The sequence below is a fragment of the Petaurus breviceps genome, unplaced genomic scaffold (assembly GCF_028583685.1).
Source record: "Petaurus breviceps papuanus isolate PSGF00001 unplaced genomic scaffold, PetGlider_PUasm1.0 90925, whole genome shotgun sequence".
NCBI classification, from domain to species: domain Eukaryota; kingdom Metazoa; phylum Chordata; class Mammalia; order Diprotodontia; family Petauridae; genus Petaurus; species Petaurus breviceps.
Window position 1 is genome coordinate 37689467 of NW_027187380.1, and position 14577 is coordinate 37704043.

The following is a 14577-nucleotide window of genomic DNA, read 5'->3' on the forward strand; positions in this document are numbered from 1 at the left end:
TTATTACCTCTCCAGGCCAAATAGCCATTCTCACATGGCATGATCTGAAAGCCCTTCACATTCAGACTGTCCTTCTTAGTACAATCTTTAGCTCATCAATATGCTTTCTAAAATATGGTACCCAGAAGTGAATTTGGCTTCGGTCTTACAGTTTAGTATGTAGTATAGCAGGATTGTCACCTCTTGAATTGTCACTAATCTTGAACAACATATCTCTTAATGTAGCTTAACATCACGTTTATGTTTTTTGCTGTCATCCCACTGTTGACTCATAATCGTCTTGTAGTCCACTGATACCACAAATCTCTTTTCAGAGTTATAACAATACCTTTTCCATGTTGTACTTGTGAAATTCATGTTTTTGTGTTCGATTACTTTCTTTGGCTTTTGTTTGTATGGCTTTGTTACCATCTAAATTTGTTTCTTGTGCATCCACAGTGGTCTCTTTTAGGCAACTTTTCCCTTTCCCATTCATTAGAATTTGTGGCCATTGTTTATTCACTTGTATTTTTCAATACTACCTTTCTTTCCTTGGCTGACTTTCCCTCTCGAATTTTAATTCTTGGAACCTCATCTTTGATTTCTCTGAAAGCTTTGAAATCTGTATTCCTAGACTCTCGGATGTATGTCAGATTATACTTGACTTTCTGCATTAAAGATTCTAAGAAAGAATAATCATTTCCCTTTAGATTTGCATGATTTCCATCTCATCAGGAAGTTTCCTCTTGTTGGTGAAAATCAGATCCAAAATAGGTTTCCCCCTGGTTAATTTCTCTACGTTTTGAAGGTTGAAATTAGCATCAAGGCAAGTCTCCTGACTTGCTAGCTGTGTGACCCATATGCTATCTTCTACTTTTAATTAAGCTTAATCTTCAGCAGATATATAGATTATTATTATTATTTTTTAAAGCAATTGGGGTTAAGTAACTTGCTCAAGGTTACACGGCCAGTTATCTGGGTGTGGTGCTGAGTATCTGAGCCCAGATTTGATCCAGGTCATCCCGACACTGGAGCCGGTGCTCTTACTCGCTAAGCCACCTGGCCGCCCCAGATATATAGATTGTTAAAGCCCCTTATTACCACTAACAATATCCCAATTCAAATGCTTTGCTAAACTATAGGTGAACTATATCAAAAGCATTTTGTTAAGTCTAGTAACTCTTTCAAAATAGAAAATGAGGATATTCTCTCATTACTTGTTAATAATTTCAAATGCTGGTTGTTTGTGATGTTTGCTTTTTAACCTGTCTTAAAAGTTGGAGCTGATCAAAACATTGATTAAGTTATATTTTGGGGGGGAGTTTTTATAAACTTTACAGCTTTGATGTCCTCATCAGCTCCATAATTCAGTTTTAACTTTTGTCATTAACTTTGATTACTGCTTAGATTTAATCATTCTTGTTGAACTTTTTTTTCTTTACAATGTAGGCCAGGTAGGAGCATGTTTCTGTCACCTAAAAAGAAGAACCATGCAGCGGACACCTCATAGACTTATGCATCTTTTAAGGAATGTTAATGAACAGTGGATTAAATTTCAGCACCTTAGTTTCCTCAAACACATGGTAAGTTTAGAAGAATATTCCAGTTCTGATGTAGAGTATGGAAAGCTTGTTAAGCTGTTGTTTGGTATTTTATTCAGTTTAGAAACTTTAATGTTACTGGTTTGGTGGTTTTTTTCTGAAGTAAGTCTGAATTCTGAATCATAGCATTAAAAAGTACGGTCCTGGATTTTCTAATTCATTTTGAAGAAATGTTTAACTTCTGTCATAATTAGACTTAGCTAAAATAAGAAAAACCTAAATTTGGTATTCAGGAGATCTTGAGTAAATCACTAAACCTCTTTGAATCTTAATTTCTATAGTTATTTAATGGAGATAGTAATACTGACACTACCAACTTTAAAGGCTGTTGAAAGTAAAGATTTAATTGAAACAAAGTGCTATGTAAACTTAAATTATTGTTTTTCAGATCTGTGGAGACATAGTAACACATTCGTTCCTTTATAACTGTAACATATTATTTTTAAAAAATCCAAAGTACATAAGTCTCTCTTAAATATCTATACTTTCAATTCATCCAATTCAACATAATTTATTAAGAACCTACTATATTCAAGGGATTGTGTTAGATGCTAAGAATACAGAGACAAAAATGAAAAATTATCCTTGCCCTCAAGAAACTTTAATATGATAATAGGATCATAGGTTCAGGGAAGGAATGGATCCAAGAGGTCATCTAGTGCAACCCCATTATTTGACAGATGAAGAAATTGCTAATCCAGGGGAAGTTAAATGATCTGCCTAAGGTCACAAAGTAATTAATATCTAAGGAAGCATTTGAACCCAAGTCTTTCTACTCCAGAGTCACTGTCATTCATCTGGAAAATACAGCTTGTAAACAGATGTGTAAATAAAAGATATTTGATGAGAGAGAAAACACTGAAACTTAGAGGGATTTGAAAAGGTTTCCTGTAGGAGATGGCATCTAAACTGAGCAGTAATCTGCTTGTCACGATTATTTATGAAATTATGAAAACTTTCCATTACTATATTCCCTTCTTTGAGCTAGATAGAACACAGAGGCTTACTATTTCCTCCCAGTGGTGGTATTTTCCATTATTTTTATAAACTACAAAGTATTAGAGGTTTTAGGTAACAAGTTTGAAGGCACAGACTTAATGCCCTGTTAAGGAATTTTAGCATATCTATGATTTGGGATCCTGGTTTGTTTGTTTGTTTGCTTGTTTTTTTAAAAATTTATTCATTTAAAATTTTTGAGCTCCAGATTCTCTCCCTATCTATATCCCCTCCTTCACCCATTGACAAGACAAGCAATATTATACCCATTATATATGTGAAGGCGTGCAAAACACATTTCTATATTTCCATATTAACTATTTTCTCCCTCTCCCCCCATCCTCCAAAAGGAGGACAAATAAAGCGAAAAAATTATGTATCAGACTGCATTTAAGAGTTCTTTATTTCTCTTGCTGGAGGTGAATGTTATTTTTCATCATGAATTCTCTAAAATTGTTGTGGATTATTGTGTTGATCAGAGCAGCAAAGTCTTTCACAGCTGATCATGGTTACAGTATTGCTATTACTGTGTATGATGTTCTTCTGGTTCAGTTCACTTCATTTTGCATCTGTTCATGGTAAGTCTTTCCAGGTTTCCCTGAGCCCATCCATCCCCTTTGTCATTTCTTATAGCACAATAGTATTCTGTGACATAGAGGCAGCTAGGTGGTACAGTCGATAGAGTGCTGGGCCTGGAGTCAGGAAGACCAGAATTCATATCCAGCCTCAGACACTTACTATGTGACCCTGGGCAAATCACTTATCCCTGTTTGCCTCAGTTTCCTCATCTGTAAAATGAGCTAGAGAAGAAATGATCACTTCAGTATCTTTGCCAAGAAAACCTCAAATGGGGTCACTGAGAATTAGATATGACTGAAGTGACTGAACAACAACAAATTCTATCAATCATATACCACAATTTATTCTGTCATTCCCCAACTGACAGACATCTCCTCAGTTTCCAATTGTTTCCTGCCACAAAAAAAGGCTGTTTTAACAGTTTTTTGTACATAGAGATCCTTTCCCTTGGGATCCTCATTTTTTTAAAAGTGATATCCACCTTCTTAAAGCCTATATTATTAGTTATATTACATTTTCATAACTGTATGAGGGGACAGAGTTGAGGAAAAAAGAGTTTTTGTTTTTATCTAATAATTATAAGTATTCCCATTTTATAAATTAAAAGATGCCTCAAGCTCAAGGAGGCCAAGTAATTTGCTCAAAGCCAAAAAGCTAGTAAGTCATGAACCTGAGATCTTTTACTCCCAAGACTCTTTCCATTTTATGTCTTGTTCATATCTTCATCACTTTATTTCCAGAATTATAATGAAAACCTCCTTTATTACTTTTCTTCCCATTTCAATTTATCCTGTACAAAACTGCTGGAATATTCCTTTTCCAACACTTTTTTTTTTCATTTTATCTATTTATTTTAATCACCTGTTTTAGAACCTATGGTGACTCCTTTTGGGTCAAAGCTAAACTAGCATTTTTTTAAATTTATTTTATTTAATTTTATTATTTAAAGCAATTGGGATTAAGTAACTTGCTCAAGGTTACACAGCCAGTTATTTTGTGTGGGTGCCAAGTATCTGAGGCCAGAACTGATCCCGGGTCTTCTGACGCTGGGGCCGGTGCTCTTACTGTGCCACCTGGCCGCCCCGAAACTAGCATTTGTTATAGAAGGGATTCAGTCCATTCTTGCTGAACTGCTATGTCTAGGTAAATTTGATCTTAGCCTTTATTAAGAGAAATAGTGAACAGAATGAGGGCCATGATAGTTCAACTATTTTCTGCCCTGCTCAGAACACATTTGGACTATTTTCTTCAGTTCTGGGTGCCATGTTTCAGGAAGAAAATTGATTGATAAACTGCATCACATCCAGAGACCAAGAACTCGTGAAATCATAGCTCTGGAGCTGAAAAGAAACTGAGAGGCCATCTTATCCATTTCTACTTAATTTTATATAGTTGATGGGCCCAAATAACATTTTATAGGAAGATCAGTTGGAAGAATTTTTCCTTGGGGAGGAGAAGATGTAGAGGAGACGTGATAGCTTCAGGTGTTTGAAGAATTGCAATGTCAAACAGGGATTAAATTTTTTTGTGATTTATCTGAGAGCATAGAACCCTGAGTAATAGCTGAAAGTTGTGGAGAGACAGATTTCAGCTCAGTGTATAAAATTAAATGTAAAGCCCTTCCAACATTTAGACTTGTCCAAAAGCTGTTTAGGTAGATATTGATATCCTCTCCTCTTCCCCACTCCCCCTCTACACTCCCCATCTGTGAAAATCTTTGGGGATAGCCTGGATGACTTTTTCTTGGATATTGTAGAGAGTTTCTCATCAAAAATGGTTTGAACTTTGTGTCCTTTAAGATCCTTTTCAACTTTGAAGTTTTGTCAGTGTGTCTGTGGGCTAAGAATGGAAAGACCAAGCCATTAAGTAAAGGGAATAGGTAAAAGTCAAATTACTAATCTGGAATTTATAAACATGAAGATTAGTATCTGGGGTGAAATAATAGTCACACAAAATGCATATTAAATGAATGGATTAAGATATTTGTTATTGAAAGTAAAAGTAAATACTCTTCATTATTTGTCTTAATTAAAGGTTTAATTTTGATTGCCTAAAATAACTCTTTTGAAAGTATTCTATGTATCAGTCTTATAGTAAATGCCTTTTTCATTCAGTATGTAATGCAGTTGAACAGAAACCTCAACCAGCAAGTAAAACCTAAGCCAGAGTCAAGGGCATCTCTCTTCCTTGAGAAAACATCTTCAAGTCAAATCAAAACAGATGTTCATGAGATCAGATCAATTTCACTTCCCAACCCACCTTTGTCCAAAATTTCAAATCAGAAGGAGTTGAAAGAATTAGAAACAACATCAACACTTGAAAGCTTAGGAGGAATAGGAACAGAGTCCAAAGATGAAAAGCAGTGGAAGGAGATGAAACTGCAATTGGATGACTTACCAGGAATTTTGGCCCGGTTGTCCAAAATCAAACTGACAGGTAAATGTCTTATTTTTACTATACTAGGTCATTTCTTCATTTTAATGTTAATTTCCAGTTAAATAAAGAGATAATTTTGCTTAGTATGTAACAAAATAGTTTATTAAGATTGGGACTCTTTTAATATTGTTTTCGTTTTTCATTGAACTTGAATATAAATTTGAATATGCTTTGAATTGTTTAATTTGATAGATTGGAAGGCCATTACCTAAAATTATATTCTTTTGTGTTTAATATATAAAAAAATGTCAGCATGTTAATTTTTACTTCAGTTTTATTTCTAATTCAACTTTACATTAAAGAAGTATTTGAGATTGAGGCCTGTTGTATTTGAGTTTCTGTGTAAAAATTTTTGAGAGAATATCAGACTGTTTTAAGTAGTACAACACTACTGACTACTCTCAACCCATTTATCTGGGTTACTAAGTGTTGTCCTAGGTATGAAAGCGACCTGTTTTAGTCTGAATATACCCTCATGGGTCTTTTCTACAGTATTTTATAGTCTAGAAGTCTATTCATTGACCCCCTTTTGGATTCTAGTCCCAAATAGATTGAGAATAGGGGACGAATAAAATGTGAGAATGACAAATTTGAATCTAGGTATTTTTGGGGACAGAATGGTAGATCATGAGAACATCTGAGTAAGGATTCAGCAGTTGTGAAACTTCCTCACATTGAAGAAGCTTCTTCAGCTGCAGTTGGCCTGAATGCAAGGTAAAACCTAATGAACCAACCAAACAACTTGTTTCCTCTGTGTACTTAGAAGGGACTGTAGCTTATTTTTCAGAGAGCCCTTGACCTGAGAGGTTAACAGAAAGCTAAAGTTACTAAGTGGTGTGAGGGCTATGAGCATCAAGGATCTAGTTTAGGCAGTTAGAGATGACAGAAAACTTTGAGGAGAAACCTCTCAGCTAGATTTAGGAAGCCAGTTAAGGGAGGAGTAAGGAAATGATCTCTCTGCCAGGGAATTTTCAGAGTTCAGGCAATGAACAATCAAGGTTGGCATTTAATTGTGATGCTACACATAGGGAACCAATAGAGCAGATACTAGAATGAGGAGAAAAAAAAGAAATATAAGGGAAGCTAATCCTGAGAAACAAGGAGTTGGTAAAGAAAGATATAAAATTAATTACAGAGGATCTCTCAGGGAAGATGCTGTCTGTATCTGATAAATAGAAGTATGTATAGAATGATTTTATATACATACACACACACACCTGTAAGTAATGGTAGCTATCTCTAGAGGGGGGGGGAAGGAAAAGGGAAAAAATATGACTTTAATATATATATAAAAGGAATAGCAAGTTATACATAATAGATTTGCAATGTCATATGCAATCTTTTTTTCTAGAATATTTTATGGAAATCCTTGTTTTAAGTTTAGAATAAGATACATTTTAAAAAGAAACAAGAATAAAATAAAACAAGAAAAAATAAAAGAGCAACTTTTAGTTTACTTAAGAATAACTTGAGTAAAAAGGTATATGCAGTCTTTGAGCAGGAAGATTAGTTACACAGCTGCCTAGGGACCTTTAGGAAGTTTGGCCTGAAAGTAATGATGTTGATGGCTGACTGTTTAGAAGAAAAGCTGTCATATCAAAATTTTCACCCCACCAAAAGGTGTCCCAACCCCTGGATTTGAGAAATTGATGCCCACATCAACAAAGCACAGCGCAAAACAGGAGAGTGTGCAATGATGGATGCAAGCCAGGCGGGAAACTTGTCAATACAAGTCTGTTTATTCATCTGAGGGCCAAGATATTTATATACTTTTGCAGTAGGGAGGACAAAGATTTAAATGAAATGTTGCAGACAGTGTCTCTTATTCCCTAATAGCCATGTTGCTTCTCAGGACCTCCTTTCCACTTCCTGGTACTTCGCTCCCTTGTGTATCCATTGTTATCCTGGTCAGCATGGTCTATTCTCAGCTAGAAGGAATGGAGTGATGAGGAGCCCACATCCTGAGATAAGCCCTTCCATAGGACAGCAAGTCAACTTTCTGAGACAAGCAGCTAATCAGCCTTGGACACGTCACAAGCAAAACCTGTGCTGTCTTTAGCTTACTTGAACCCCTCAGAGCTAACCCTCAACGTCCTACTTGGACCCCTTAGTTTTTGGCTCCCAACATCCCCTTTTTTCTTAGCTAAGAATTTCAGTCCATGAACCTCAGTGCTCAGGGCTAGGATAACCTGGGTGACCAGCTTAATTAAACAAAGCAGTATTAGACAGATTACCAGTAGGGCAGTTATACTGGGAGTAAGGTGAGGAAGCATAAAGGCATAATGAAAAAAGGCTAAGAATATCATATATCATCAACAAGTTGTTCTACATCTATTCCTACTGTTCTCCTGCTTGTTAGAAAGCTTGTTTAATTAGCTAGCATTCGTAGGTCAATACTGTAAATAGAATTGTCCCAAACCTCTTGTAGGTGTTGCTTTATTCCATTACAATCTAAATTTGATCAATATGTGCCTAAGCGGCCAATGGCCCAGGCATGGTTTGTGCAAGTTCTTCTGAAAATTGTGCAGTCTGAACTTGAGCATGTAATGTTTGAACAGATAAATTGTAGATACAAGGGAAGCAATACATAAGATTATAGAAACTATTCCAAAGATAATATACCCTCTTTTCTAACTTGTACAATGCTTGATCTGCAGTTAGATACCACCTTTCTCTAATCTAACAGGATACAAAACATACCATGGTCTTTCAATAATAAAAGACCTTTTCATAATCCTTTAAACTACCATTAATACATTGTTGTACATAGCAATTAAAACAACTGATGTTAAACAGTCCTTTTTTGTTTTGTGAGGTGTTAAACAGTTCTTTTTTTTGTTCTGTGAGGTAGCTGTGGCACATAAGCCCAAAATTCCATTGCTACAGCCTGTGCTTCCTCACCCATGGTTGTCATGGCCAGGAACATTGATGTCAGCATGCGAGCTTTCTGAGTTTTTGGTCTGTAAGTGTGCTGTCACTTTTTTTCGAGCCTGTTACTCTCTTCTCCCCTTCAGGGTCAGCCTGGGCATCTCCTGAATCAAGGTATTCACAGGGTCAGATGTTCCCCTCAGGGACCCACACTGGCTTTTCTGCTCCATCTGGAAAAATACAAGCGTACCCTTGCCCCCAAGTGATTAGCCTATCCAGTCTCATCACTTGCCTGTTCGAGGATCCTTCCATATAACCGGAACTATTTTTTCCTTTTGTCTATTTTTTTTTTATCCAAAATGTTTTTCAGTGGGTGTAACCTCTTGTGAATCTGGTGTCAAAAAGTTTATTGTATATACTGCCATATCAAGTTGTCTCCTTATCCTCCTTTCCCCCCCTTTTTGTTTTTCAAGGAAAGTTTTTATGTCTCTGTTTTTCCTTTCCACTATTGCTTGACCCGTGGGGATGTAAGGGATGCCTGTGAGATGTGTAATATTATAATATAAAAGGAACTTCTTAAGACTCTGACTGGTATATGCTGGGCCGTTATCCATCTTAATGACCCTTGGCCTCCCCACCAAAGCAAAACAGTGAAGGAAGTGATCTATAATTGCTTGGGCCAATTCCCCAGTTTGGGTTGTGGCCATCGTGAAGGAAGAAAAAGTATCAACAGTGACATGAATATATTGCAATCACCCAAATGGGTGGTAGTGGGTGACATCCATTTGCCAAATTTCTAGGGGGTACATCACTTAGGGGTTGATGGCAATACTAGGAGGTAAAGGAATATAAGATACGCAAGCAGGGCAAGATTTTACTATTTGCCTAGCTTGTTCTCAGGCTATAGGAAATTGTCTTTTAACCATTTTTCCTTAATGATGGAATTTCTGATGTGACTGTCTTACCTCCTGAAGTGGAAGTGTTAAAAGGGTTGGTTGTATAAGAAAATCGGCTACTGCATTTCCTGCCACTAGAGGTCCTGACATTGCATTATGTGAATATATGTGAGTTCAGTAAAAGGAAAATCATCTAGCTTGGAGGGTTTCTTGTAGTAAATGGAATAATTGAAATATTGGCAGATTGGTGGAAAATATGATTTGATCAGTTTCTATGTTATTGACAACATAAACCGCATATATGCTATTGGAAAATATATTTTAAAGGCTCCTTTGTTTTTTGAAGGATGACTATGATTGCATATAATTCATTCTGTTGTAGGGATGTGAATGGTGTGTGTATGACTGTCTTCCTGTTTGGTGGGATGTAATAGGAGTGTTGTGACTGGTGGCATCTGTAAAAACTGTACAGGCCTGTGGAATTGGTGAACCTTTAGTTATTGTGGGAACTATCCACTCATAGTTAGACATGAAATGTAGTAAAGAACTTTTATATACATTGACAATTTCTTCTGGGTTTGTAGTAAGGAGTATTTGTCAATCAGTATCCTGGGCAAGATGCAACTCTTCCTTGCTTTTTGGAGTAGGGCTGATGTAAGTACTTAGGATATTCCCCTGCCAATTGTGTCACTCTTTATAGTTTTTTGAGCCAATTTTGCCACCATTTGGGGGTAGGTGATTATGCGGACAAGTATACCCATTCCAAGACTTTGTCTCCTTGATGTATACTTGCAAATGGGATCCTTTGTGTGGGCATTATAGTAATCTCTATAGGTTTTCTCTGTAACACTTGTGTCAAGATACATGATTCTATGGCCTTTTCTATTTTTCTCAACTGGTCTTTTGCTTCCCTGGTCAATCTTCTAGGGGATGTGGGGTCTGCATCTCCTCTTAGTATTTCAGATAATTCTGTTAACTCCTGAGTTCCTATCTTTAAATAGGGTCTGACCTAATTTATATCTCCCAATAGCTTCTGGAAGTCGAGTGCTTTTAATTGATCCCTTTGTATTTCTATTTTTGGAGTCTGATATGACTTTGCTCCACTATTTGTCCTAGATAAGAACAAGGTGGTGCTTTCTGTATCTTTTCAGGGGCTATCTTTAATCCTTGTGCCTCAAGGGCTTTTGCCATTTCCTTTAATATATTATTTAGCAATACACTATCTGGATGTGCACGAAGTGTGTCATCCATGTAATGTATAATGTAAGCTTGTGGATAGTTTTCTGTAATAGATTGTATTACTTGTGCAATGAACTTTTGACACATTGTGGGGCTATTTTTCATTCTTTGAGGTAATACCTTCCATTGATATCTGGTATGGGGTGCTCTCAGTTTTACTGATGGCATAGAAAAGACAAAATATTTACAATCCTCTGTTCTGAGTGGGATGATATAAAAACAATCCTTTAAATCAATTACACACAGGTGCCATTCCTGTGGTATCATAGCAGGGGATAGCAATCCAGGTTGCAGATTCCCCATAGTTTCCATTCTGTCTTTTATCTTTCTAAGATCAGTTAACATTCTCCAGTTACCTGATTTCTTTTTAATTGCAAAAATAGGAGAATTCCAAGGACTCCTCTATATGTCTTGCTTTTGGACAATTTCCTGAAGGGCATTAATTTTTTCTAAAATAAGTGGCCACTGTTCAGTCCATATAGGGGCCCCTTCCTTTCCGGTGATCTTAGGAACCTGTATATGCTTTGGTCTTGTCCTTTTCTCAACAGTGGCCTGTATCCAAAATTTTGAGTTTGGATAGGTGTGTTTTGGATCACTGCTCCCATGGCCTGCAATAAATCTCTTCCCCATAGATTTACTGGCAATGACCCTAATATGTGTATGGTTTAAATTTTCCTGTTTTTCCTTCTATTTCCCATGTGAGCCATTTTGCACTTTTTCCGGGCATTTTTATCTCTCCTATGTCCTGTAATGGTATATTGTCCCAGTTTTGAGGCCATGCTTGAGGCCAATGTTGTTCTGCAATGACTGACTTGTCTTCTCCACTAATCCTTCAAAAACCTTACTTTCTATTCTTATTTTTAAAATGAGCCTCTGATCAATAACACACTGACTCCAATATGCTTGCTTGCCTGTGCTGCCAAACTTCCACTACCCCTGACCTTATTTTGCATTTTTTCCATATCTTACTAAGATTAATTGTACTATTCTTTCCCCCTTATTTATAAGGATATCTTGGTGAGGCTGAGCAGAGATAAGAACGTAAATTTCTCCAAGATAGTCAGAATCTATTACTCCCAGGACAATATTCAAACCCAGTAAGTACTGAGAACTCCTACCTAAAATTAGGCCCTCTGGTTAAGGCCCATAAATGCCTGTAGGTAGAGAACTGATGCCCATTGAGTCAGAAATTTGAGAGGAGACTTGGGAGGAGAGATGGAGACCTGCACTGCCTGGGGTAGAATGGCTTAGATCTGCTACACTGAGTTTCAATTCTGGTAAAAGGACTTCTCTTTGTCTACAAGGACTGGTGTTATCATGCAGATTGCAGCCCTAATTGTTTGATGGGGCTGGGGTTGGCCCCGAAAAGTTTTCCTGAATGGGATTGCTATCCTTGTCGGTTTTTGAGAGGCATTCTGAAGCCCAGTGATTACATCCCCTACACCTAGGACATGGATTGGATGGTTGATGTGCAGTGGCTTGATATGGTGTCTGTGAGACTCTACACTCTTTTCTCATATGTCCTATTTTTCCATGATTATAGCAGTGCATATTATGCTGTTGAGCGCTTTCCATGGCTTCAGCCATTACTGTGTCATGGAAAGTAAAGGTGCCAATTCTTTGGTATTGCTGTATCATTTCAGTTATTGTCATACTTGATTTTCCTTCTGCTAGTGCTCTCTTACAATCCTCATTTGCATTTTCCCTGGACAATTTAGCTAATAGTATATTGGAAGTGTCAGTGTCAAAAATACTTCTGTCTATTGCTTCTGTTAGGTGACTTAGAAAGTCTGGAAAAGTCTCTTGAGTTCCTTGAATGATTTTTGTAAATGAGGTACCCCGATCAGTTTTTCCAGGTATTTTTATCCATGCACTTTTAGCTGCCTTCAGTATTTGCTCATAAGCTATTAATTCATATCCCAGTTGGTCTATCAATTGAGAATATCTCCCTGTCCCTGTGAGTTGTTCAAATGAAATTTGAACCTGTGTTCTAGCATTTATTCTAGCCTGCTTTTGGCAGGCTTCATAAAACTCTGCTTTCCACACAAAGTAATCTCCATCTAAGATGGTTTTTGCTAAGTAGTACCAATCAAGTGGGCACATGGCTTCCTGAGATAGTGTTTCTAATAATGATTGAACATAGGGGCTATTTGAACCATATTCAGATGCCCCATGTCTTAATTCTTTAGGAATTTTTAAGTCAAGACTTTGGTGTTCTCAACATGCCTGTCCTGGATTCTTTCGATCTAGGGTCTCTATTAGAGGTAATGCTAATTTCATTCCCAGAGGAACTTCCTTCCCTTGCTCTTCGCTTTCCTGAGGGCTGCCTGTACACGATCTCCAGGTTCACTCTCCTGTCTGGTGGTGAGGACATGATTTCATTCTGTGATCTGTGGGATGGTAGGGGTGAGAGTGGAGGTGGAGCACTAGCATGTGGGGTTCAAAGTATTCCTGTGCCTTTAAATCCTCCTCCTCTATAGTCTTTAATTGTTCCTCTCTGCCTTGTGCCACCTCCTCCTCTTCATCTGTCCCTGCAGCCGTATCTATTTGTAATATTTTTGCTGTAAGAGGGACCTTTTCAGGGGGTTGAAGGCATATCTTAAAAATACTCCAAAGTGAAAAAGCGGATACAGGAAAAACACCTGGTCCAACTTCCCTGCAGTACTCTCCCATTTGTTTACCTACTGTTTCCCATTTCTCTAAGTCAATTGTCCCTTCATGGGTACAGCATGTCTGTACAGTTTCTAAGAATTCTTGGAGCTGACTGCTAGTAATTAACAAGCCCCTTTCTTTTACTAACCTTTTTAACAGTTTTAGATAAAATGTGTTGTCTCTACTCCCTGATTGCACCTGTCCCATTCTTGGTCTTGGCTGTGTGCTTAAAATCGAAGGTCCAGATTGAGTGGCAAATCCAAAGTAAACCAGAGTGTTAATTTCTCTCTGTGCCTGTTGCTTTTTACTTATCTGTCTTTTTGCTGTTTCTGCTTTGTCTGTTACTTTTTCCCTAACACATACTTGCGTTAGCCCCAAACCTAAGGCTGTGGGGGTGTATTCTGTCCCGATGAGACAGTGTATTTGCCGGATTGTATACTGTGTGTTCTCTCCTGCTGGGACTTCTGTCCTGATGAGACTGTGTAATCTGTGTGTGTCTGTACCTCCAGTGATTGATCTTTCCCTTTACCTTAATAAGGACCTCGGACCTCATTCCTCTGATAGCATGAGGGTTTTTCTCCAGAGCTCCAAGGGGCCACTCTCCATGTACCGTCTTTCAAGTCCATGTTCTTGGGTGTCACTTGATGCCCATAATCAACAAAGCACAACGCAAAACGGGAGAGCGTGCAATGATGGATGCAAGCCAGGTGGAAAGCTTGTCAATACAAGTCTTTTTATTCATCTGAAGGCCAAGATATTTATACACTTTTGCAGTAGGGAGGACAAAGCTTTAAATGAAATGTTGCAGACAATGTCACTTACTCCCTAATAGCCATGTTACTTCTTAGCATCTCCCTTCTGCTTCCCGGTACTTCGCCCCCTTGGTACCCATTGTTATCAGCATGGTCTGTTCTCAGCTAGAAGGAATGGAGGGATGGGGAGCCCACATCCTGAGATAAGCCCTTCCATAGGATGGTGAATCAGCTTTCTGAGACAAGCAGTCAATCAGCCTTGGACAAGTCACAAGTAAAACCTGTGCTGACTTTAGCTTACTCAGACCCCTCAGAGCTAACCCTCAACATCCTACTTGGACCCCTCACTTTTTGGCCCCAAACAAGAAATGACTAATGATCGAGAGCAGAGAGTGTCTTACTACAGTGCTCTGAGCATATCATCACTTCTGTTATAAACATTCTCATTTCCAAAATAGTACCCCTTCGGTTATGCATTTCCAACAAAGGTGCCACCATTCTTTAGTGTCCTAAATTGGAAACTTTGGAGTGATACTTTACTTAATTCTTCCCTCTTCTTATCTTTTTCATTATAGAGAG

At 37.7% G+C, this 14577-nt stretch overlaps 1 protein-coding gene across 3 annotated transcripts in view; it reads left to right on the plus strand.

Moving 5' to 3' along the window:
• The window catches only part of COX10 (cytochrome c oxidase assembly factor heme A:farnesyltransferase COX10), a 144892-nt gene that overhangs the window by 11649 nt on the left and 118666 nt on the right, over positions 1 to 14577 (plus strand). For all 3 annotated transcript variants that reach the window (XM_069076823.1, XM_069076825.1, XM_069076824.1), the window contains 2 exons: positions 1429 to 1562; positions 5270 to 5591. In XM_069076823.1, coding sequence (XP_068932924.1) covers positions 1429 to 1562; positions 5270 to 5591 — 456 coding nt within the window. The remainder of the gene's footprint in view (positions 1 to 1428; positions 1563 to 5269; positions 5592 to 14577) is intronic.